This window comes from Oncorhynchus mykiss, unplaced genomic scaffold, assembly GCF_057628025.1.
Source record: "Oncorhynchus mykiss isolate SJ-2025 unplaced genomic scaffold, ASM5762802v1 scaffold98, whole genome shotgun sequence".
In the NCBI taxonomy this organism is placed as follows: Eukaryota; Metazoa; Chordata; class Actinopteri; order Salmoniformes; family Salmonidae; genus Oncorhynchus; species Oncorhynchus mykiss.
The window spans coordinates 2,187,501-2,212,500 of NW_028322097.1; the positions used below are offsets into that span (position 1 = coordinate 2,187,501).

At 49.1% G+C, this 25,000-nt stretch overlaps 1 protein-coding gene across 2 annotated transcripts in view; it reads left to right on the forward strand.

The window, feature by feature from the left end:
• LOC110517682 (protein diaphanous homolog 3) overlaps window positions 1-25,000 on the forward strand; it is a 269,486-nt gene that overhangs the window by 114,010 nt on the left and 130,476 nt on the right. For both annotated transcript variants that reach the window (XM_090228750.1, XM_090228751.1), the window contains exon 5: window positions 16,834-16,964. In XM_090228750.1, coding sequence (XP_090084876.1) covers window positions 16,834-16,964 — 131 coding nt within the window. The remainder of the gene's footprint in view (window positions 1-16,833; window positions 16,965-25,000) is intronic.

The window sequence follows — 25,000 nt, forward strand, 5'->3', positions numbered from 1 at the left end:
GCAGAGTGAGAAAGGAACCAACTCTGTTGTAGCGGATACGTCCCAAACAGAGCCCTATTACCTATGGACCCTGGTCTAAAGTAGTGTGGATACGTCCCAAACAGCACCCTATTACCTATGGACCCTGGTATAAAGTAGTGTGGATACGTCCCAAACAGCACCCTATTACCTATGGGTCATGGTCTAAACTAGTGTGGATACGTCCCAAACAGCACCTTTGGACCCTGGTCTAAAGTAGGGTACTACATAGGGAATAGGGTGCCTCATGGGGAATCCAAATGTAGCCGGCTGTTGTCAGACGGCCTGGCCGCTGTCTCTTAGTTACGGCGTGGTCCCGGGCCGCTGTCTCTTAGTTACGGCGTGGTCCCGGGCCGCTGTCTCTTAGTTACGGCGTGGTCCCGGGCCGCTGTCTCTTAGTTACGGCGTGGACCCGGGCCGCTGTCTCTTAGTTACGGCGTGGTCCCGGGCCGCTGTCTCTTAGTTACGGCGTGGACCCGGGCCGCTGTCTCTTAGTTACGGCGTGGTCCCGGGCCGCTGTCTCTTAGTTACGGCGTGGTCCCGGGCCGCTGTCTCTTAGTTACGGCGTGGTCCCGGGCCGCTGTCTCTTAGTTACGGCGTGGTCCCGGGCCGCTGTCTCTTAGTTACGGCGTGGTCCCGGGCCGCTGTCTCTTAGTTACGGCGTGGTCCCGGGCCGCTGTCTCTTAGTTACGGCGTGGTCCCGGGCCGCTGTCTCTTAGTTACGGCGTGGTCCCGGGCCGCTGTCTCTTAGTTACGGCGTGGACCCGGGCCGCTGTCTCTTAGTTACGGCGTGGTCCCGGGCCGCTGTCTCTTAGTTACGGCGTGGTCCCGGGCCGCTGTCTCTTAGTTACGGCGTGGTCCCGGGCCGCTGTCTCTTAGTTACGGCGTGGTCCCGGGCCGCTGTCTCTTAGTTACGGCGTGGTCCCTGGCCGCTGTCTCTTAGTTACGGCGTGGTCCCGGGCCGCTGTCTCTTAGTTACGGCGTGGTCCCGGGCCGCTGTCTCTTAGTCACGGCGTGGTCCCGGGCCGCTGTCTCCTCTGTTCCTCTCCTCTGTTCCTCTCCTCTGTTCCTCTCCTCCGTTCCTCTCCTCTGTTCCTCTCCTCTGTTCCTCTCCTCCGTTCCTCTCCTCCGTTCCTCTCCTCTGTTCCTCTCCTCCGTTCCTCTCCTCTGTTCCTCTCCTCTGTTCCTCTCCTCCGTTCCTCTCCTCTGTTCCTCTCCTCTGTTCCTCTCCTCTGTTCCTCTCCTGCGTTCCTCTCCTCCGTTCCGCTCCTCTGTTCCTCTCCTCCGTTCCTCTCCTCCGTTCCGCTCCTCTGTTCCTCTCCTCTTTTCCTCTCCTCCGCTCCTCTCCTCCGTTCCTCTCCTCTGTTCTGTTTCCTTGGTGCCACTCGGTCTCTGATGATGGAGAGGGTATTATAATGTACTGCTCCCTCCCTTCTCTCATCCTTCCCTCTCCTCCGCTCTGTAATTTTGGACACCCCCCCCCACCCCCCTCTCTCATCTCTGATGATGTTCAAAATTGCAGGGCCGTGGTTTTGTCTTTCAATAATGCACTGCTTAAGAGGCTTTCATGAAGCCTCCACTGCCTGAGCTCTATGCTGGCAGGCTCCAGTCTACAAATTGCTGAATCACAGTACAGGGAGAAACAGAGAGTGAGAGAGAGAATCAGGGAGGGAGAGAGAGAGAATCAGGGAGGAGAGAGAGAGGTTCAGGGAGGGATAGAGAGAGGTTCAGGGAGGGAGAGAGAGCGTTTCAGGGAGGGAGAGAGAGCGGTTCAGGGAGGGAGAGAGAGCGGTTCAGGGAGGGAGAGAGAGCGGTTCAGGGAGGGAGAGAGAGCGGTTCAGGGAGGGAGAGAGAGCGGTTCAGGGAGGGAGAGAGAGCGGTTCAGGGAGGGAGAGAGAGCGGTTCAGGGAGGGAGAGAGAGCGGTTCAGGGAGGGGGAGAGAGCGGTTCAGGGAGGGAGAGAGAGCGATTCAGAGAGAGAGAGATTCAGGGAGGGAGAGAGAGAGATTCAGGGAGGGAGAGAGAGAGATTCAGGGAGGGACAGAGAGAGATTCAGGGAGGGACAGAGAGAGATTCAGGGAGGGACAGAGAGAAATTCAGGGAGGGACAGAGAGATTCAGGGAGGGACAGAGAGATTCAGGGAGGGACAGAGAGATTCAGGGAGGGAGAGGTTCAGGGAGGGAGAGAGAGATTCGGGGAGGGAGAGAGAGATTCGGGGAGGGAGAGAGAGATTCGGGGAGGGAGAGAGAGATTCGGGGAGGGAGAGAGAGATTCGGGGAGGGAGAGAGAGAGATTCGGGGAGGGGGAGAGAGATTCAGGGAGTGAGAGAGAGAGGTTCAGGGAGGGAGAGGGAGAGGTTCAGGGAGGGAGAGGGAGAGGTTCAGGGAGGGAGAGAGAGCGGTTCAGGGAGGGAGAGAGAGCGGTTCAGGGAGGGAGAGAGAGCGGTTCAGGGAGGGAGAGAGAGCGGTTCAGGGAGGGAGAGAGAGCGGTTCAGGGAGGGAGAGAGAGCGGTTCAGGGAGGGAGAGAGAGCGGTTCAGGGAGGGAGAGAGAGCGGTTCAGGGAGGGAGAGAGAGAGATTCAGAGAGAGAGAGATTCAGGGAGGGAGAGAGAGAGAGATTCAGGGAGGGAGAGAGAGAGAGATTCAGGGAGGGACAGAGAGATTCAGGGAGGGATAGAGAGAGATTCAGGGAGGGACAGAGAGATTCAGGGAGGGACAGAGAGATTCAGGGAGGGACAGAGAGAGAGATTCAGGGAGGGACAGAGAGATTCGGGGAGGGAGAGAGAGATTCGGGGAGGGAGAGAGAGATTCGGGGAGGGAGAGAGAGATTCGGGGAGGGAGAGAGAGATTCAGGGAGGGAGAGAGAGAGATTCAGGGAGGGAGAGAGAGAGATTCAGGGAGGGAGAGAGAGAGATTCAGGGAGGGGGAGAGAGATTCAGGGAGGGGGAGAGATTCAGGGAGGGGGAGAGAGAGATTCAGGGAGAGAGAGAGATTCAGGGAGAGAGAGAGAGAGAGAGAGAGATTTAGAGGGGGGAGAGAGAGATTTAGAGGGGGGAGAGAGAGATTCGGGGTGGGAGGGAGAAGAGATTCAGGGAGAGAGAGAGATTCAGGGAGGGAGAGAGAGATTCAGGGAGGGAGAGAGAGAGATTCAGGGAGGGAGAGAGAGATTCAGGGAGGGAGAGAGAGAGATTCAGGGAGGGACAGAGAGAGATTCAGGGAGGGACAGAGAGAGATTCAGGGAGGGACAGAGAGATTCAGGGAGGGACTCAGAGAGAGATTCAGGGAGGGAGAGAGAGAGATTCGGGGAGGGAGAGAGAGATTCGGGGAGGGAGAGAGAGATTCGGGGAGGGAGAGAGAGATTCAGGGAGGGAGAGAGAGAGATTCAGGGAGGGAGAGAGAGAGATTCAGGGAGGGAGAGAGAGAGATTCAGGGAGGGGGAGAGAGATTCAGGGAGGGGGAGAGATTCAGTTTAGGGGGAGAGATTCAGGGAGGGGGAGAGAGATTCAGGGAGGGGGAGAGAGATTCAGGGAGGGGGAGAGAGATTCAGGGAGAGGGAGAGAGAGATTCAGGGAGAGAGAGAGAGATTCAGGGAGAGAGAGAGAGAGAGAGAGAGATTTAGTGGGGGGAGAGAGAGATTTAGAGGGGGGAGAGAGAGATTTAGAGGGGGGAGAGAGAGATTTAGAGGGGGGAGAGAGAGATTCGGGGTGGGAGGGAGAAGAGATTCAGGGAGAGAGAGAGATTCAGGGAGGGAGAGAGAGATTCAGGGAGGGAGAGAGAGAGATTCAGGGAGGGACAGAGGGAGATTCAGTGAGGGACAGAGGGAGATTCAGGGAGGGACAGAGAGAGATTCAGGGAGGGACAGAGAGATTCAGGGAGGGACAGAGAGATTCAGGGAGGGACAGAGAGAGATTCAGGGAGGGAGATGTTCAGGGAGGGGGAGAGAGATTCGGGGAGGGAGAGAGAGATTTAGAGGAGGGAGAGAGAGAGATTCAGGGAGGGAGAGAGAGATTCAGGGAGGGGGAGAGAGATTCAGGGAGGGGGAGAGAGATTCAGGGAGGGGGAGAGAGATTCAGGGAGAGAGAGAGAGATTCAGGGAGGGGGAGAGAGATTCAGGGAGGGGGAGAGAGAGATTCAGGGAGAGGGAGAGAGATTCAGGGAGAGAGAGAGAGATTCAGGGAGAGGGAGGGAGAGAGAGATTCAGGGAGGGAGAGAGAGAGATTCAGGGAGGGAGAGAGAGATTCAGGGAGGGAGAGAGAGAGATTCAGGGAGGGAGAGAGAGATTCAGGGAGGGAGAGAGAGAGATTCAGGGAGGGAGAGAGAGATTCAGGGAGGGAGAGAGAGATTCAGGGAGGGAGAGAGAGATTAAGGGAGGGAGAGAGAGATTAAGGGAGGGAGAGAGAGATTAAGGGAGGGAGAGAGAGATTCAGGGAGGGACAGAGGGAGATTCAGTGAGGGACAGAGGGAGATTCAGTGAGGGACAGAGGGAGATTCAGGGAGGGACAGAGAGAGATTCAGGGAGGGACAGAGAGAGATTCAGGGAGGGACAGAGAGATTCAGTGAGGGACAGAGAGAGATTCAGGGAGGGACAGAGAGAGATTCAGGGAGGGAGATGTTCAGGGAGGGAGAGAGAGATTCGGGGAGGGAGAGAGAGATTTAGAGGAGGGAGAGAGAGAGATTCAGGGAGGGAGAGAGAGATTCAGGGAGGGGGAGAGAGATTCAGGGAGGGGGAGAGAGATTCAGGGAGGGGGAGAGAGATTCAGGGAGGGGGAGAGAGATTCAGGGAGAGAGAGAGAGATTCAGGGAGGGGGAGAGAGATTCAGGGAGGGGGAGAGAGAGATTCAGGGAGGGGGAGAGAGAGATTCAGGGAGAGGGAGAGAGATTCAGGGAGAGAGAGAGAGAGATTCAGGGAGAGGGAGAGAGAGAGAGAGAGATTCAGGGAGGGAGAGAGAGATTCAGGGAGGGGGAGAGAGATTCAGGGAGGGGGAGAGAGATTCAGGGAGGGGGAGAGAGATTCAGGGAGAGAGAGAGAGATTCAGGGAGGGGGAGAGAGATTCAGGGAGGGGGAGAGAGAGATTCAGGGAGAGGGAGAGAGATTCAGGGAGAGAGATGTTCAGGGAGGGAGAGAGAGATTCGGGGAGGGAGAGAGAGATTTAGAGGAGGGAGAGAGAGAGATTCAGGGAGGGAGAGAGAGATTCAGGGAGGGGGAGAGAGATTCAGGGAGGGGGAGAGAGATTCAGGGAGGGGGAGAGAGATTCAGGGAGAGAGAGAGAGATTCAAGGAGGGGGAGAGAGATTCAGGGAGGGGGAGAGAGATTCAGGGAGAGGGAGAGAGATTCAGGGAGAGGGAGAGAGATTCAGGGAGAGAGAGAGAGAGATTCAGGGAGAGGGAGAGAGAGAGAGATTCAGGGAGGGGGAGAGAGATTCAGGGAGGGGGAGAGAGATTCAGGGAGAGAGAGAGAGATTCAGGGAGGGGGAGAGAGATTCAGGGAGGGGGAGAGAGATTCAGGGAGAGGGAGAGAGATTCAGGGAGAGAGAGAGAGAGATTCAGGGAGAGGGAGAGAGAGAGAGATTCAGGGAGGGAGAGAGAGATTCAGGGAGGGAGAGAGAGATTCAGGGAGGGAGAGAGATTCAGGGAGGGAGAGAGAGAGAGAGATTCAGGGAGAGAGAGAGAGAGATTCAGGGAGAGAGAGAGAGAGATTCAGGGAGAGAGAGAGAGAGATTCAGGGAGAGAGAGAGATAGAGAGAGAGAGATTTAGAGGGGGGAGAGAGAGATTTAGAGGGGGGAGAGAGAGATTCGGGGTGGGAGGGAGAAGAGATTCAGGGAGAGAGAGAGATTCAGGGAGGGAGAGAGAGATTCAGGGAGGGAGAGAGAGAGATTCAGGGAGGGAGAGAGAGAGAGATTTAGAGGGGGGAGAGAGAGATTCGGGGTGGGAGGGAGAAGAGATTCAGGGAGAGAGAGCGGTTCAGGGAGGGAGAGAGAGCGGTTCAGGGAGAGAGAGAGAGAGATTCAGGGAGAGAGAGAGATTCAGGGAGGGAGAGAGAGAGATTCAGGGAGGGACAGAGAGAGATTCAGGGAGGGAGAGAGAGAGATTCAGGGAGGGACAGAGAGAGATTCAGGGAGGGACAGAGAGATTCAGGGAGGGAAAGAGAGAGAGATTCAGGGAGGGACAGAGAGAGATTCAGCGAGGGACAGAGAGATTCAGCGAGGGACAGGTTCAGGGAGGGAGAGAGGTTCGGGGAGGGAGAGAGAGATTCAGGGAGGGCGAGAGAGATTCAGGGAGGGAGAGAGAGAGATTCAGGGAGGGGGAGAGAGATTCAGGGAGGGGGAGAGAGATTCAGGGAGAGAGAGATTCAGGGAGGGGGAGAGAGATTCAGGGAGGGGGAGAGAGATTCAAGGAGGGGGAGAGAGATTCAGGGAGAGGGAGAGAGAGATTCAGGGAGAGAGAGAGAGAGATTCAGGGAGGTAGAGGGAGAGATTCAGAGAGGGAGAGAGAGATTCAGGGAGGGAGAGAGAGAGAGAGAGATTCAGGGAGAGAGAGAGATTTAGAGGGGAGAGAGAGAGAGATTCAGGGAGGGACAGAGAGAGATTCAGGGAGGGACAGAGAGATTCAGGGAGGGACAGAGAGAGAGATTCAGGGAGGGACAGAGAGAGATTCAGCGAGGGACAGAGAGATTCAGGGAGGGAGAGGTTCAGGGAGGGAGAGAGAGATTTGGGGAGGGAGAGAGAGATTCAGGGAGGGAGAGAGAGAGATCCGGGGAGGGAGAGATTCAGCGAGGGACAGAGAGATTCAGGGAGGGAGAGGTTCAGGGAGGGAGAGAGGTTCGGGGAGGGAGAGAGAGATTCAGGGAGGGAGAGAGAGAGATTCCGGGAGGGAGAGAGAGAGATTCATGGAGGGGGAGAGAGATTCAGGGAGGGGGAGAGAGATTCCGGGAGAGAGAGCGATTCAGGGAGGGGGAGAGAGATTCAGGGAGGGGGAGAGAGATTCAGGGAGAGGGAGAGAGAGATTCAGGGAGAGAGAGAGAGAGATTCAGGGAGAGGGAGAGAGAGAGATTCAGAGAGGGAGAGAGAGATTCAGGGAGGGAGAGAGAGAGAGAGAGAGAGAGATTCAGGGAGAGAGAGATTTAGAGGGGGGAGAGAGAGAGATTCAGGGAGGGGCAGAGAGAGATTCAGGGAGGGACAGAGAGATTCAGGGAGGGACAGAGAGAGAGATTCAGAGAGGGACAGAGAGAGATTCAGCGAGGGACAGAGAGATTCAGGGAGGGAGAGGTTCAGGGAGGGAGAGAGAGATTCGGGGAGGGAGAGAGAGATTCAGGGAGGGAGAGAGAGATATTCAGGGAGGGGGAGAGAGATTCAGGGAGGGGGAGAGAGATTCAGGGAGAGAGAGAGATTCAGGGAGGGGGAGAGAGATTCAGGGAGGGGGAGAGAGAGATTCAGGGAGAGGGAGAGAGAGATTCAGGGAGAGAGAGAGAGATTCAGGGAGGGGGAGAGAGAGAGATTCAGGGAGGGAGAGAGAGATTCAGAGAGGGAGAGAGAGATTCAGGGAGGGAGAGAGAGAGAGAGAGATTCAGGGAGGGAGAGAGAGAGAGAGAGAGAGAGATTCAGGGAGAGAGAGAGATTTAGAGGGGGGAGAGAGAGAGAGATTTAGAGGGGGGAGAGAGAGATTTAGAGGGGGGAGAGAGAGATTCGGGGTGGGAGGGAGAAGAGATTCAGGGAGAGAGAGAGATTCAGGGAGGGAGAGAGAGAGATTCAGGGAGGGAGAGAGAGAGATTCAGGGAGGGAGAGAGAGAGATTCAGGGAGGGAGAGAGAGATTCAGGGAGGGAGAGAGAGATTCAGGGAGGGAGAGAGAGATTCAGGGAGGGAGAGAGATTCAGTGAGGGGGAGAGAGAGATTCAGGGAGGGAGAGGGAGGGAGAGAGAGATTCAGGGAGGGGGAGAGAGAGATTCAGGGAGGGAGAGAGAGAGATTCAGGGAGGGAGAGAGAGAGATTCAGGGAGGGAGAGAGAGAGATTCAGAGAGGGAGAGAGAGAGATTCAGGGAGGGAGAGAGAGAGATTCAGGGAGGGAGAGAGAGAGGTTCAGGGAGGGAGAGAGAGAGGTTCAGGGAGGGAGAGAGAGAGGTTCAGGGAGGGAGAGAGAGAGATTCAGGGAGGGAGAGAGAGAGAGAGATTCAGGGAGAGGGAGAGAGAGATTTAGGGAGGGGGAGAGAGAGATTTAGGGAGGGGGAGAGAGAGATTCAGGGAGAGAGAGAGATTCAGGGAGAGAGAGAGAGAGATTCGGGGTGGGAGGGAGAAGAGATTCGGGGTGGGAGGGAGAAGAGATTCAGGGAGAGAGAGCGGTTCAGGCAGGGAGAGACAGCGGTTCAGGGAGGGAGAGAGAGCGGTTCAGGGAGAGGGAGAGAGAGATTCAGAGAGAGAGAGATTCAGGGAGGGAGAGAGAGATTCAGGGAAGGACAGAGAGAGATTCAGGGAGGGACAGAGAGATTCAGGGAGGGACAGAGAGATTTAGGGAGGGACAGAGAGAGAGATTCAGGGAGGGACAGAGAGAGATTCAGGGAGGGACAGAGAGATTCAGGGAGGGAGAGATTCAGGGAGGGAGAGGTTCAGGGAGGGAGGGAGAGAGAGATTCGGGGAGGGAGAGAGAGATTCAGGGAGAGAGAGAGAGATTCAGGGAGAGAGAGAGAGATTCAGGGAGAGGGAGAGAGAGAGATTCAGGGAGGGAGAGAGAGAGATTCAGAGAGGGAGAGAGAGATTCAGGGAGGGAGAGAGAGAGATTCAGAGAGGGAGAGAGAGATTCAGAGAGGGAGAGAGAGATTCAGAGAGGGAGAGAGAGATTCAGAGAGGGAGAGAGAGATTCAGGGAGGGAGAGAGAGAGAGAGAGATTCAGGGAGAGAGAGAGAGAGATTCAGGGAGAGAGAGAGAGAAAGAGATTTAGAGGGGGGAGAGAGAGAGAGATTTAGAGGGGGGAGAGAGAGATTCGGGGTGGGAGGGAGAAGAGATTCAGGGAGAGAGAGAGATTCGGGGGGGGAGAGAGAGATTCAGGGAGGGAGAGAGAGATTCAGGGAGGGAGAGAGAGAGAGATTCAGGGAGGGAGAGATTCAGGGAGGGAGAGAGATTCGGGGGGGGAGAGAGAGATTCAGGGAGGGAGAGAGAGATTCAGGGAGGGAGAGAGAGAGATTCAGGGAGGGAGAGAGAGAGACCCAGGGAGGGAGAGAAAGAGATTCAGGGAGAGAGAGAGAGAGGTTCAGGGAGAGAGAGAGATTTAGAGGGGGGAGAGAGAGAGAGATTTAGAGGGGGGAGAGAGAGATTCGGGGTGGGAGGGAGAAGAGATTCAGGGAGAGAGAGCGGTTCAGGGAGGGAGAGAGAGCGGTTCAGGGAGGGAGAGAGAGCGGTTCAGGGAGGTAGAGAGAGCGGTTCAGGGAGGGAGAGAGAGCGATTCAGAGAGGGGGAGAGAGATTCAGGGAGGGACAGAGATTCAGGGAGGGACAGAGAGAGATTCAGGGAGGGACAGAGAGAGAGATTCAGGGAGGGACAGAGAGAGAGATTCAGGGAGGGACAGAGAGAGAGATTCAGGGAGGGAGAGATTCAGGGAGGGAGAGAGATTCGGGGGGGGAGAGAGAGATTCAGGGAGGGAGAGAGAGATTCAGGGAGGGAGAGAGAGAGATTCAGGGAGGGAGAGAGAGAGACCCAGGGAGGGAGAGAAAGAGATTCAGGGAGAGAGAGAGAGAGGTTCAGGGAGAGAGAGAGATTTAGGGAGGGAGAGAGAGAGGTTCAGGGAGGGAGAGAGAGATTCAGGGAGGGAGAGAGAGAGATTCAGGGAGGGGGAGAGAGATTCAGGGAGGGGGAGAGAGATTCAGGGAGGGGGAGAGAGATTCAGGGAGAGAGAGAGATTCAGGGAGGGGGAGAGAGATTCAGGGAGGGGGAGAGAGATTCAGGGAGAGGGAGAGAGAGAGATTCAGGGAGAGGGAGAGAGAGAGATTCAGGGAGAGGGAGAGAGAGAGATTCAGGGAGGGAGAGAGAGATTCGGAGAGGGAGAGAGAGAGAGAGATTTAGAGGGGGGAGAGAGAGATTCGGGGTGAGAGGGAGAAGAGATTCAGGGAGAGAAAGAGGAAGAGACCGGGTGGGGGTTGTAGTATATTAGGGCAGGACGAGACGGGGTTCAGGGTTGTAGTATATTAGGGGAGGAAGAGACTGGGTGGGGGGTTGTAGTATATTAGGGGAGGAAGAGACGGGGTGGGGGGTTGTAGTATATTAGGGGAGGAAGAGACGGGGTTCAGGGTTGTAGTATATTAGGGGAGGAAGAGACTGGGTGGGGGGTTGTAGTATATTAGGGGAGGAAGAGACGGGGTTCAGGGTTGTAGTATATTAGGGGAGGAAGAGACTGGGTGGGGGGTTGTAGTATATTAGGGGAGGAAGAGACGGGGTGGGGGGTTGTAGTATATTAGGGGAGGGGAGGAAGAGACGGGGTGGGGGTTGTAGTATATTAGGGGAGGGGAGGAAGAGACGGGGTGGGGGTTGTAGTATATTAGGGGAGGAAGAGACGGGGTGGGGGGTTGTAGTAGATTAGGGCAGGAAGAGACTGGGTGGGGGTTGTAGTAAATTAGGGGAGGAAGAGACGGGGTTCAGGGTTGTAGTATATTAGGGGAGGAAGAGACTGGGTGGGGGGTTGTAGTGTATTAGGGGAGGGGAGGAAGAGACGGGGTGGGGGTTGTAGTATATTAGGGCAGGAAGAGACTGGGTCGGGGGTTGTAGTATATTAGGGGAGGAAGAGACGGGGTGGGGGTTGTAGTATATTAGGGGAGGAAGAGACGGGGTGGGGGTTGTAGTATATTAGGGCAGGAAGAGACTGGGTCGGGGGTTGTAGTGTTTTAGGGCCTCTGCTGTCTGACCTGTCCTTTAAATGTCCCATCAATTCCCTGAGCAGGTCTGACATTTACCTGATTCCCCATGATGTGCCTTCTGCATGTTTTTCCAGAGGCTGTATGGTCAGCAGTGGGAGATGATTGAATTCTGAATTGATTCACGGCATTGACGAGACAAGTCTAATTAAGCTACCAGGAATGGTTGGCTTTAAAAACGTGGGTGGAACTGAACTTTTCACAACAACAAAAACAGAATAATCATTATATTTATCTCACCGCAGGTCTCTCTCTCTCTCTGTTCTGAGGACAGAAAACATGCCAGATTCACATCTGGTCAATACATACATCATATTGTCCATAGGAGGACGACACGTCCAAATGTAATCTGAGGGAAATATGTCTCTCTAATATGGTCATACATTGGGCAGGAGGTTAGGAAGTGCAGCTCAGTTTCCACCTCATTTTGTGGGCAGTGAGCACATAGCCTGTCTTCTCTTGAGAGCCATGTCTGCCTACGGCGGCCTTTCTCAATAGCAAGGCTATGCTCACTGAGTCTGTACATAGTCAAAGCTTTCCTTAAGTTTGTGGTCAGTCACAGTGGTCAGGTATTCTGCCGCTGTGTACTCTCTGTTTAGGGCCAAATAGCATTCTAGTTTGGTCAGAGTTCTGTTAATTATTTAAAATTTATTTTTGTTTTCTCATGATTTTGTTGGGTCTAACTGAGCTGCTGTCCTGTGGCTCTGTGGGTGTGTTTGTGTTTGTGAACAGAGCCCCAGGACCAGCTTGCTTAGGGGACTATTCTCCAGGTTCGTCTCTCTGTAGGTGATGGCTTTGTTATGGAAGGTTTGTGAATCACTTCCTTTTAGGTGGCTGTATAATTTAATTGCTATTTTCTGGATTTTGATCATTAGCAGGAATTGTCCTTATTCTGCTCTGCATGCATTATTTGGTGTTTTACGTTGTGCACGGAGGACATTTTAGCAGAATTCTGTATGCAGAGTGTCTCTCGCTCTGTCCGTCTCTCGCTCTCTCTCGCTCTCGTTCTCTCTCTCGCTCTCGTTCTCTCTCGTTCTCTCTCGCTCTCGTTCGCTCTCTCTCGCTCTCTCTCTCTCTCTCTCTCTCTCTCTCTCTCTGTCTCTCGCTCTCGCTCTCGCTCTCGCTCTCGTTCTCTCTCTCGTTCTCTCTCTCTCTCTCTCTCTCGCTCTCGCTCTCGCTCTCGCTCTCGCTCTCGCTCTCGCTCTCGCTCTCGTTCTCGTTCTCGTTCTCGTTCTCTCTCTCTCTCTCTCTCTCTCTCTCTCTCTCTCTGTCTCTCGCTCTCGCTCTCGCTCTCGTTCTCGTTCTCGTTCTCTCTCTCGCTCTCTCTCTCTCTCTCTCTCTCTCTCTCTCTCTCTCTCTCTCATTCTCTCTCTCTCTCTCTTTGTCGGTGAGAAAAGGGAGGGAGAAGACATAGTATGGAGCAGCTCAACTCCATGATTTAGACTCCAATCAGGGCCAGGGGAAAGGAGGTGCAGGGAGAGGCCTATTGTTTTATGAACCGAAGCTCAGAGACTCTCTGCCTGCCCACTGACAGAGGCAGCCAGCCCAGACTCCCCGGATGCTCCCCAAATCACACCCTATTCTCTATATAGTGCACTCCTTTTGATCAGAGCCTCTAAGGATCAGGTCTAAAGTAGTGTACTAAAATAGGGATTTAGGGTGCCATTTGGAATGCACAACGTCTCCCGAGTCCTCCGGAGTTAATTTATGACCGGGAGGCCACAACAGAGGAGCAGGAGAGAGGCACAACAGAGGAGAACACCTGTAGTAAAAAAGTTAAAACGTTGTTAAAATATATTTATGAAGCACTTCTGCAGCCCAGGTCGGGGAGTGTGTTCCGCTCACTGGTAAACCGTGATCTACAGCGAGCGGTCTGTTGAGAGAAACGCTCCCATCAGAGAGAACAGAAACTGGCTGCTATCTCCTCCACTCCCACAACAGAGCTGCTATCGACCTCCACTCCCACAACAGAGCTGCTATCTCCTCCACTCCCACACAACAGAGCTGCTATCGACCTCCACTCCCACAACAGAGCTGCTATCTCCTCCACTCCCACACAACAGAGCTGCTATCGACCTCCACTCCCACAACAGAGCTGCTATCGACCTCCACTCCCACAACAGAGCTGCTATCGACCTCCACTCCCACAACAGAGCTGCTATCGACCTCCACTCCCACAACGGAGCTGCTATCGACCTCCACTCCCACAACAGAGCTGCTATCGCCCGCCACTCCCACAACGGAGCTGCTATCGCCTCCACTCCCACAACGGAGCTGCTATCGCCTCCACTCCCACAACGGAGCTGCTATCGCCTCCACTCCCACAACGGAGCTGCTATCGCCTCCACTCCCACAACGGAGCTGCTATCGCCTCCACTCCCACAACGGAGCTGCTATCTCCTCCACTCCCACAACAGAGCTGCTATCTCCTCCACTCCCACAACAGAGCTGCTATCACCTCCACTCCCACAACGGAGCTGCTATCGCCTCCACTCCCACAACGGAGCTGCTATCGCCTCCACTCCCACAACGGAGCTGCTATCGCCTCCACTCCCACAACGGAGCTGCTATCGCCTCCACTCCCACAACGGAGCTGCTATCGCCTCCACTCCCACAACGGAGCTGCTATCTCCTCCACTCCCACAACAGAGCTGCTATCTCCTCCACTCCCACAACAGAGCTGCTATCACCTCCACTCCCACAACGGAGCTGCTATCGCCTCCACTCCCACAACGGAGCTGCTATCTCCTCCACTCCCACAACGGAGCTGCTATCGACCTCCACTCCCACACAACAGAGCTGCTATCACCTCCACTCCCACAACAGAGCTGCTATCACCTCCACTCCCACAACGGAGCTGCTATTGACCTCCACTCCCACAACGGAGCTGCTATCGCCTCCACTCCCACAACGGAGCTGCTATCTCCTCCACTCCCACAACAGAGCTGCTATCTCCTCCACTCCCACAACGGAGCTGCTATCTCCTCCACTCCCACAACGGAGCTGCTATCTCCTCCACTCCCACAACGGAGCTGCTATCTCCTCCACTCCCACAACGGAGCTGCTATCTCCTCCACTCCCACAACGGAGCTGCTATCGACCTCCACTCCCACACAACAGAGCTGCTATCACCTCCACTCCCACAACAGAGCTGCTATCGCCTCCACTCCCACAACAGAGCTGCTATCGACCTCCACTCCCACAACAGAGCTGCTATCTCCTCCACTCCCACAACGGAGCTGCTATCTCCTCCACTCCCACAACGGAGCTGCTATCTCCCTCCACTCCCACAATGGAGCTGCTATCGCCTCCACTCCCACAACGGAGCTGCTATTGCCACCACTCCCACAACGGAGATCCTATCGACCTCCACTCCCACAACGGAGCTGCTATCGCCTCCACTCCCACAACGGAGCTGCTATCGCCTCCACTCCCACAACGGAGCTGCTATCGCCTCCACTCCCACAACGGAGCTGCTATCGCCTCCACTTCCACAACGGAGCTGCTATCGCCTCCACTCCCACAACAGAGATCCTATCTCCTCCACTCCCACAACGGAGCTGTTATCGCCTCCACTCCCACAACGGGTTTCAGTAGTTAACTGTTAACAGGAAAGGGTTTCAGATTAGTTAACGGCTAACAGGACAGGGTTTCAGTAGTTAACTGCTAACAGGACAGGGTTTCAGTAGTTAACTGCTAACAGGACAGGGTTTCAGTAGTAGTTAACTGCTAACAGGACAGGGTTTCAGTAGTTAACTGCTAACAGGATAGGGTTTCAGTAGTAGTTAACTGCTAACAGGACAGGGTTTCAGTAGTTAACGGCTAACAGGACAGGGTTTCAGTAGTAGTTAGCTGCTAACAGGACAGGGTTTAAGTAGTTAACTGCTAACAGGACAGGGTTTAAGTAGTTAACTGTTAACAGGACAGGGTTTCAGTAGTAGTTAGCTGCTAACAGGACAGGGGGTTTCAGTAGTTAACTGCTAACAGGACAGGGTTTCAGTAGTAGTTAGCTGCTAACAGGACAGGGTTTCAGTAGTAGTTAGCTGCTAACAGGACAGGGTTTCAGTAGTAGTTAACTGCTAACAGGACAGGGTTTCAGTAGTTAACTGCTAACAGGACAGGGTTTCAGTAGTAGTTAACTGCTAACAGGACAGGGTTTCAGTAGTTAACTGCTAACAGGACAGGGGGTTTCAGTAGTTAACTGCTAACAGGACAGGGGGTTTCAGTAGTTAACTGCTAACAGGACAGGGTTTCAGTAGTAGGTAACTGCTAACAGGACAGGGTTTCAGTAGTAGGTAACTGCTAACAGGACAGGGTTTCAGTAGTAGTTAGCTGCTAACAGGACAGGGGGTTTCAGTAGTTAACTGCTAACATGACAGGGTTTCAGTAGTTAACTGCTAACAGGACAGGGTTTCAGTAGTAGTTAACTGCTAACATGACAGGGTTTCAGTAGTAGTTAACTGCTAACAGGACAGGGTTTCAGTAGTTAACTGCTAACAGGACAGGGTTTCAGTAGTAGTTAACTGCTAACAGGACAGGGTTTCAGTAGTAGTTAACTGCTAACATGACAGGGTTTCAGTAGTTAACTGCTAACATGACAGGGTTTCAGTAGTTAACTGCTAACAGGACTGGGTTTCAGTAGTAGTTAGCTGCTAACAGGACAGGGTTTCAGTAGTTAACTGTTAACAGGACAGGGTTTCAGTAGTAGTTAACTGCTAACAGGACAGGGTTTCAGTAGTTAACTGCTAACAGGACAGGGTTTCAGTAGTAGTTTTTGTTTGTCATGCGGAATACACACACAGGGTTGTATGTATGATCTCTTAGCCTGCATCCCTAATGGCCCACTATTCACTATATAGTACACTAGTGGACCAGAGACCGGTCTATAGTTGAGCACTGGGTAGGGCATAGGGTTCCATTTGGGACGATCTCTTGGTGTTTCTGTAGCTTGGAGAGAGAACATGGACATATTCAACGTTGGCATTTAACCTCTACAGGATCGGTAGATCAACCGCGGGACGGTTGGAGCTAACGTAGGCTAATGCTAATTAGCATGAGGTTGTAAGTAACACAAACATTTCCCAGGACATAGACATATCTGATATGGGCAGAAAGCTTCAATTAGTGTTAATCTAACTGCGCTGTTCATTTCACATGAGCTATTACAGTGAAAGAAACCATGTTATTATTTGAGGACATAGAGCACAGTTATGAACTTAAAAAGTTATTCATATACCAATTAGGCACATTGGGCCAGTCTTGATACAAAAGTTTGAACAGAAATGCAATGGTTCATTGTATCAGTCCAAAACTTTGCACATACACTGCTGCCATCTAGTGGCCAAAATCTAAATTGCTCCTTGGAGCTGGAATAATACATTATGGCCTTTCTCTTGCATTTCAAAGATGATTAAAAAGATATTTAAAAAAAAAACTCATGTTTTTTTCATTGTATTATATTATATATTTTAAATTTTTTATATTTTTGTTATATTCTCCTACATTAGATTCACATTTCCACAAACTTCAACTTGTTTCCTCTCGAATGGGCAGTTAGATTTGGGTATGTCATTTCAGGTGAACATTGAAACAAAGGATCCCATCCTTAAGTCAACACATTACGGAGATTATGTCATGCTCAATATTTGTTGAGGAAAAAACATGTTTTGTATGAATTGTTTTTTTGGGGTGTTTGTAAGTGTGGGTTTAATTTGAGTAGTTTTTTGTAGATGTGTGGGTTTGTCTGTGTCTGTTTGTCCTTTTCTGTGTGTTCTTTGAAACTCCTGTATTAATGTGTTCTCTCCTCTCCTCTCCTCTCCTCTCCTCTCCTCTCCTCTCCTCTCCTCTCCTCTCCTCTCCTCTCCTCTCCTCTCCTCTCCTCTCCTCTCCTCTCCCCTCCCCTCCCCTCCCCTCCCCTCCCCCAGGGCAGTGTGTGTAGCAGTCATCAGATTTCCCCTCAGGAGTTCCTGGGGGAGTTAAAGTCAGGGGTGACTGACGAACGCCTCATGGCCTGTCTGGACTCTCTCCGTGTCTCCCTCACCAGCAACCCTGTCAGGTAGGTTACTCACACTCACACTGTCATCGTCTGGACTGGCCTGATCTCAGTACTTCCTTGGCCTGGACAGGCCTGATCTCAGTACTTCCTTGGTCTGGACCGGCCTGATCTCAGTACTTCCTTGGTCTGGACCGGCCTGATCTCAGTACTTCCTTGGTCTGGACCGGCCTGATCTCAGTACTTCCTGGACCTGGACAGGCCTGATCTCAGTACTTCCTTGGTCTGGACCGGCCTGATCTCAGTACTTCCTTGGTCTGGACCGGCCTGATCTCAGTACTTCCTGGACCTGGACCGGCCTGATCTCAGTACTTCCTGGACCTGGACCGGCCTGATCTCAGTACTTCCTGGGTCTGGACCGGCCTGTGTCCTCCAACCACAGCTTGTTTTTTTAACTACTGTAGCCCTCCTAAAAAAGGCTTGGTCTTCTCCTAGCTAATAGCACACTTTCTTTCCTCTTACAATGCCCCCCCCCCCTCTAGAGGCCTGTCCTTGGTTGACCATATGTCTCTGTACATCGGGCTCCCGAGTGGCGCAGCGGTGAGAGGCACTACATCTCAGTGCTAGAGGCATCACTACAGACCCTGGTTCGATCCCGGGCTGTATCACAACCGGCCCGTGATCGGAGGGACCCACAGGTCGGCTCACAATTCGGCCCGGCGTCGTCCGGTTTTAGGGGAGGGTTTGGCCCGGGGTAGGCCGTCTAGTTAAGTAAAAAAAATAAAACTACCCCCCTTCTCCGCCAGCCTTCCTTCCCTCCCTCCCCCATGTTGTCGGGGTTCCGAGCAGAGCAACACTCCATGCTGGGACTCATTAATATGTATTGCATCTCCAGCAGCACTTCCCCAGCTCTCCTCCTCCCTCCCTCCCTTCCTCCCTCTCTTCCTCCTCCCTCCCTCCCTCCCCTACGTCTTTTTTTAATTGTTTGATGCCTATCGTGACGAGCTCCCCGCTGCTCCTGTATCACAAACATGACACACCTCTCACCAGGAGGGCCTCCGCCGCAGCCCGCCCAGCAACCGTAAATACGTTTCTGAATAATTAAATAAGATGTTGTATTTTCTTCCCCCACGTTTATTGCCGTTGGTTTCAGGTTCCTGGTACCTTTTTAATGCCGCGCACACAGAGGAGGAGAGCTGCAGGCAGTGGGGAGGGGGGACTAGAGCACACAGAGGAGGAGAGCTGCAGGCCGTGGGGAGGGGGACTAGAGCACACAGAGGAGGAGAGCTGCAGGCCGTGGGAGGGGGACTAGAGCACACAGAGGAGGAGAGCTGCAGGCCGTGGGAGGGGGACTAGAGCACACAGAGGAGGAGAGCTGCAGGCCGTGGGAGGGGGACTAGAGCACACAGAGGAGGAGAGCTGCAGGCAGTGGGAGGGGGACTAGAGCACACAGAGGAGGAGAGCTGCAGGCCGTGGGAGGGGGACTAGAGCACACAGAGGAGGAGAGCTGCAGGCAGTGGGGAGGGGGACTAGAGCACACAGAGGAGGAGAGCTGCAGGCTGTGGGAGGGGGACTAGAGCACACAGAGGAGGAGAGCTGCAGGCCGTGGGAGGGGGACTAGAGCACACAGAGGAGGAGAGCTGCAGGCCGTGGGAGGGGGACTAGAGCACACAGAGGAGGAGAGCTGCAGGCAGTGGGGAGGGGGACTAGAGCACACAGAGGAGAAGAGCTGCAGGCAGTGGGGAGGGGGACTAGAGCACACAGAGGAGGAGAGCTGCAGGCCGTGGGAGGGGGACTAGAGCACACAGAGGAGGAGAGCTGCAGGCCGTGGGAGGGGGACTAGAGCACACAGAGGAGGAGAGCTGCAGGCAGTGGGAGGGGGACTAGAGCACACAGAGGAGGAGAGCTGCAGGTCGTGGGAGGGGGACCAGAGCACACAGAGGAGGAGAGCTGCAGGTCGTGGGAGGGGGACTAGAGCACACAGAGGAGGAGAGCTGCAGGCAGTGAAGGGGGACTAGAGGACACAGAGGAGGAGAGCTGCAGGCAGTGGGAGGGGGACTAGAGCTCACAGAGGAGGAGAGCTGCAGGCCGTGGGAGGGGGACTAGAGCACACAGAGGAGGAGAGCCTCTAACCTGTTACCGCGCGGTAGAGTTCTGACCTGTTACCACACTGTAGGGTTCTAACCTGTTACCACGCTGTAGGGTTCTGACCTGTTACCACGCGGTAGGGTTCTAACCTGTTACCACACTGTAGGGTTCTAACCTGTTACCACACTGTAGGGTTCTGACCTATTACCACGCGGTAGGGTTCTAACCTGTTACCACACTGTAGGGTTCTAACCTGTTACCACACTGTAGGGTTCTGACCTGTTACCACACTGTAGGGTTCTAACCTGTTACCACACTGTAGGGTTCTAACCTGTTACCACGCTGTAGGGTTCTGACCTGTTACCACACTGTAGGGTTCTGACCTGTTACCACACTGTAGGGTTCTGACCTGTTACCACACTGTAGGGTTCTAACCTGTTACCAGACTGTAGGGTTCTAACCTGTTACCACACTGTAGGGTTCTGACCTGTTACCACACTGTAGGGTTCTGACCTGTTACCACACTGTAGGGTTCTGACCTGTTACCAGACTGTAGGGTTCTGACCTGTTACCACACTGTAGGGTTCTGACCTGTTACCGCGCGGTAGAGTTCTGACCTGTTACCGCGCGGTAGGGTTCTAACCTGTTACCACACTGTAGGGTTCTAACCTGTTACCACACTGTAGGGTTCTAACCTGTTACCACACTGTAGGGTTCTAACCTGTTACCGCGCGGTAGAGTTCTGACCTGTTACCACACTGTAGGGTTCTGACCTGTTATCGCACTGTAGGGTTCTAACCTGTTACCACACTGTAGGGTTCTGACCTGTTACCACGCGGTAGGGTTCTAACCTGTTACCACACTGTAGGGTTCTAACCTGTTACCACGCTGTAGGGTTCTGACCTGTTACCACACTGTAGGGTTCTGACCTGTTACCACACTGTAGGGTTCTGACCTGTTACCACACTGTAGGGTTCTAACCTGTTACCAGACTGTAGGGTTCTGACCTGTTACCGCGCGGTAGGGTTCTGACCTTTTACCACACTGTAGGGTTCTGACCTGTTACCACACTGTAGGGTTCTGACCTGTTACCACACTGTAGGGTTCTGACCTGTTACCAGACTGTAGGGTTCTGACCTGTTACCACACTGTAGGGTTCTGACCTGTTACCACACTGTAGGGTTCTGACCTGTTACCAGACTGTAGGGTTCTGACCTGTTACCGCGCGGTAGGGTTCTGACCTTTTACCACACTGTAGGGTTCTAACCTGTTACCAGACTGTAGGGTTCTGACCTGTTACCAGACTGTAGGGTTCTGACCTGTTACCACACTGTAGGGTTCTGACCTGTTACCACACTGTAGGGTTCTGACCTTTTACCACACTGTAGGGTTCTGACCTGTTACCACACTGTAGGGTTCTGACCTGTTACCACACTGTAGGGTTCTGACCTTTTACCACACTGTAGGCACGATTTTTAGGTCTCCTTCTGATCTAGACTATGAGGCTCACAATGCTTCTTTAGTAGAAATCTAAAGTCTGTTTCTTTACTAATCTAAAAAACAGTTACATTTTTCTATTCAAAAGTGGACGTACTGTAGCTGAGTGACCGTAGGAAAATCTACTAATTTAAAAAGTTTTAGAGAGAGAGAGAGAGTTTGATTGCAATACACATCGTTGTGCTCCTGAGGTTTTCCTGTGCTGCTCTACCAAGGTGTCTCTTCAGTCTAGAATTGAGTTTTCGTGCTCATAAACCTATTACCCCCCCCCAGTTAAATTTGATTCCAACACATGTCGTTCACTACGTTTTCAATTTATTAAAGACTGTTGTCTATTATGGACCTTAAACATCAACTTCTAGAAAAGGCGAGAGATAGAGGGGGGGGGGGGGGGAGGAGGGGGCGAGAGAGACGGTAGGAGGATTGTAAAACAGTTTTCGCCGTGTCTGTAGTCTTCATTGGCGAAATTTGTAAAATGTCATGAATTCCATTAGTTAATGGATGGAAAGGCGGGAGAGGACTCTGTCGCTGTCTGCCGATGCGGACAGGACAATCATCCAACACCGTGTCCCTTCCAGTCCCCCCCTCCGCGTCCCAAACGGCATCCTATCCCCTATATAGAGCACTACTTTAGACCAGAGCCCTATAGAACCCTATTCACTATATACAGTGCACTACTTTAGACCAGAGCCCTATAGAACCCTATTCCCTATGTAGTGCACTACTTTAGACCAGAGCCCTAAAGAACCCTATTCCCTATATAGTGCACTACTTTAGACCAGAGCCCTATGGAACCCTATTCCCTATATAGTGCACTACTTTAGACCAGAGCCCTATGGAACCCTATTCCCTATATAGCGCATAGGCTGCCATTTGGGACTCCTAGTCTTCCTATACTGCGTCACTCACTGATTATTATTCAGACACAGATCTGTGTTTTTTTTTATACCTCTTTAGCCTAAAGGACACTTGATGAAAAGTAATCCAATTATTTAAACTTTATTTCTATTCATCCGTGGCGTCGCACGGAACGGGACGGACAAGATTCCAGTGTTCCTCTTCTTTAAAGTGAAGATCTCTTTATTAGTCAATTACACATACAAGGTCCAATCTGAAATTCGACTTCCTCTTTCAACCCAACCGGCCTCTTATGATTGGTTTGGTTGTTAGAATATTGCTCTACTATTCGCTGGTTATGCTAATAACATGAGATGTTATTTTGTTATTTTCACATTTGTCTACAGTAAGATTTGTCCTTGCTGTTTGCTCAGGCTGTACTGAAACAAACACCCTTTCTGCTATGGCAGATCCTTCCCTTTAAAAGATTTTAGATATCCCTTTAAAATATATAGATATCCCTTTAAAATATATAGATATCCCTTTAAAATATATTAGATATCCCTTTAAAAGATATAGATATCCCTTTAAAATATATAGATATCCCTTTAAAAGATATCCCTTTAAAAGATATTAGATATCCCTTTAAAAGATATCCCTTTAAAATATATAGATATCCCTTTAAAATATATTAGATATCCCTTTAAAAGATATCCCTTTAAAATATATAGATATCCCTTTAAAATATATCCCTTTAAAATATATAGATATCCCTTTAAAAGATATCCCTTTAAAATATATGAGATATCCCTTTAAAAGATATTCCTTTAAAATATATAGATATCCCTTTAATAGATATTCCTTTAAAATATATAGATATCCCTTTAATAGATATAGATATCCCTTTAATAGATATAGATATCCCTTTAATAGATATAGATAACCCTTTAATAGATATAGATATCCCTTTAATAGATATAGATATCCCTTTAAAATATATGAGATATCCCTTTACTAGATATCCCTTTAATAGATATAGATATCCCTTTAAAAGATATAGATATCCCTTTAATAGATATAGATATCCCTTTAAAATATATAGATATCCCTTTAATATATATAGATATCCCTTTAATAGATATAGATATCCCTTTAAAATATATAGATATCCCTTTAATAGATATTCCTTTAAAAGATATAGATATCCCTTTAATAGATATAGATATCCCTTTAATAGATATAGATATCCCTTTAATATATATAGATATCCCTTTAATAGATATAGATATCCCTTTAAAATATATAGATATCCCTTTAATAGATATCCCTTTAAAAGATATAGATATCCCTTTAATAGATATAGATATCCCTTTAAAATATATAGATATCCCTTTAATAGATATAGATATCCCTTTAATAGATATAGATATCCCTTTAAAATATATAGATATCCCTTTAATAGATATAGATATCCCTTTAAAAGATATCAGATATCCCTTTAAAAGATATTCCTTTAAAAGATATCAGATATCCCTTTAAAATATATGAGATATCCCTTTAAAATATATTCCTTTAAAATATATTAGATATCCCTTTAAAAGATATTCCTTTAAAATATATGAGATATCCCTTTAATAGATATTCCTTTAAAAGATATAGATATCCCTTTAATAGATATAGATATCCCTTTAATAGATATAGATATCCCTTTAATAGATATAGATATCCCTTTAAAAGATATAGATATCCCTTTAATAGATATAGATATCCCTTTAAAATATATAGATATCCCTTTAATATATATAGATATCCCTTTAATAGATATAGATATCCCTTTAATAGATATAGATATCCCTTTAATAGATATAGATATCCCTTTAAAATATATAGATATCCCTTTAATAGATATAGATATCCCTTTAATAGATATAGATATCCCTTTAAAATATATGAGATATCCCTTTAAAAGATATAGATATCCCTTTAATAGATATAGATATCCCTTTAAAAGATATAGATATCCCTTTAATAGATATAGATATCCCTTTAATAGATATAGATATCCCTTTAATAGATATAGATATCCCTTTAATAGATATAGATATCCCTTTAAAATATATAGATATCCCTTTAATAGATATCAGATATCCCTTTAAAATATATGAGATATTCCTTTAAAAGATATTCCTTTAAAATATATGAGATATCCCTTTAAAAGATATAGATATCCCTTTAATAGATATTCCTTTAAAAGATATAGATATCCCTTTAATAGATATAGATATCCCTTTAATAGATATAGATATCCATTTAAAAGATATAGATATCCCTTTAAAAGATATAGATATCCCTTTAATAGATATTCCTTTAAAATATATAGATATCCCTTTAATAGATATAGATATCCCTTTAATAGATATAGATATCCCTTTAATAGATATAGATATCCCTTTAATAGATATAGATATCCCTTTAATAGATATAGATATCCCTTTAATAGATATAGATATCCCTTTAATAGATATAGATATCCCTTTAATAGATATAGATATCCCTTTAACAGATATAGATATCCCTTTAAAAGATATAGATATCCCTTTAACAGATATAGATATCCCTTTAAAATATATAGATATCCCTTTAATAGATATAGATATCCCTTTAAAAGATATAGATATCCCTTTAAAAGATATAGATATCCCTTTAAAATATATAGATATCCCTTTAATAAATATAGATATCCCTTTAAAAGATATCAGATATCCCTTTAAAATATATGAGATATCCCTTTAAAAGATATTCCTTTAAAATATATGAGATATCCCTTTAAAAGATATTCCTTTAAAATATATGAGATATCCCTTTAAAAGATATAGATATCCCTTTAATAGATATAGATATCCCTTTAATAGATATAGATATCCCTTTAAAAGATATAGATATCCCTTTAAAATATATAGATATCCCTTTAATAGATATAGATATCCCTTTAAAAGATATCAGATATCCCTTTAAAATATATAGATATCCCTTTAATAGATATAGATATCCCTTTAAAAGATATCAGATATCCCTTTAAAATATATGAGATATCCCTTTAAAAGATATTCCTTTAAAATATATGAGATATCCCTTTAAAAGATATTCCTTTAAAATATATGAGATATCCCTTTAAAATATATTCCTTTAAAATATATTAGATATCCCTTTAAAAGATATTCCTTTAAAATATATGAGATATCCCTTTAAAAGATATAGATATCCCTTTAATAGATATAGATATCCCTTTAATAGATATAGATATCCCTTTAATAGATATAGATATCCCTTTAACAGATATAGATATCCCTTTAAAATATATAGATATCCCTTTAATAGATATAGATATCCCTTTAATAGATATAGATATCCCTTTAATAGATATAGATATCCCTTTAAAATATATGAGATATCCCTTTAATAGATATAGATATCCCTTTAATAGATGTAGATATCCCTTTAAAAGATATAGATATCCCTTTAATAGATATAGATATCCCTTTAAAATATATAGATATCCCTTTAATATATATAGATATCCCTTTAATAGATATAGATATCCCTTTAATAGATATATATATCCCTTTAATAGATATAGATATCCCTTTAAAATATATGAGATATCCCTTTAATAGATA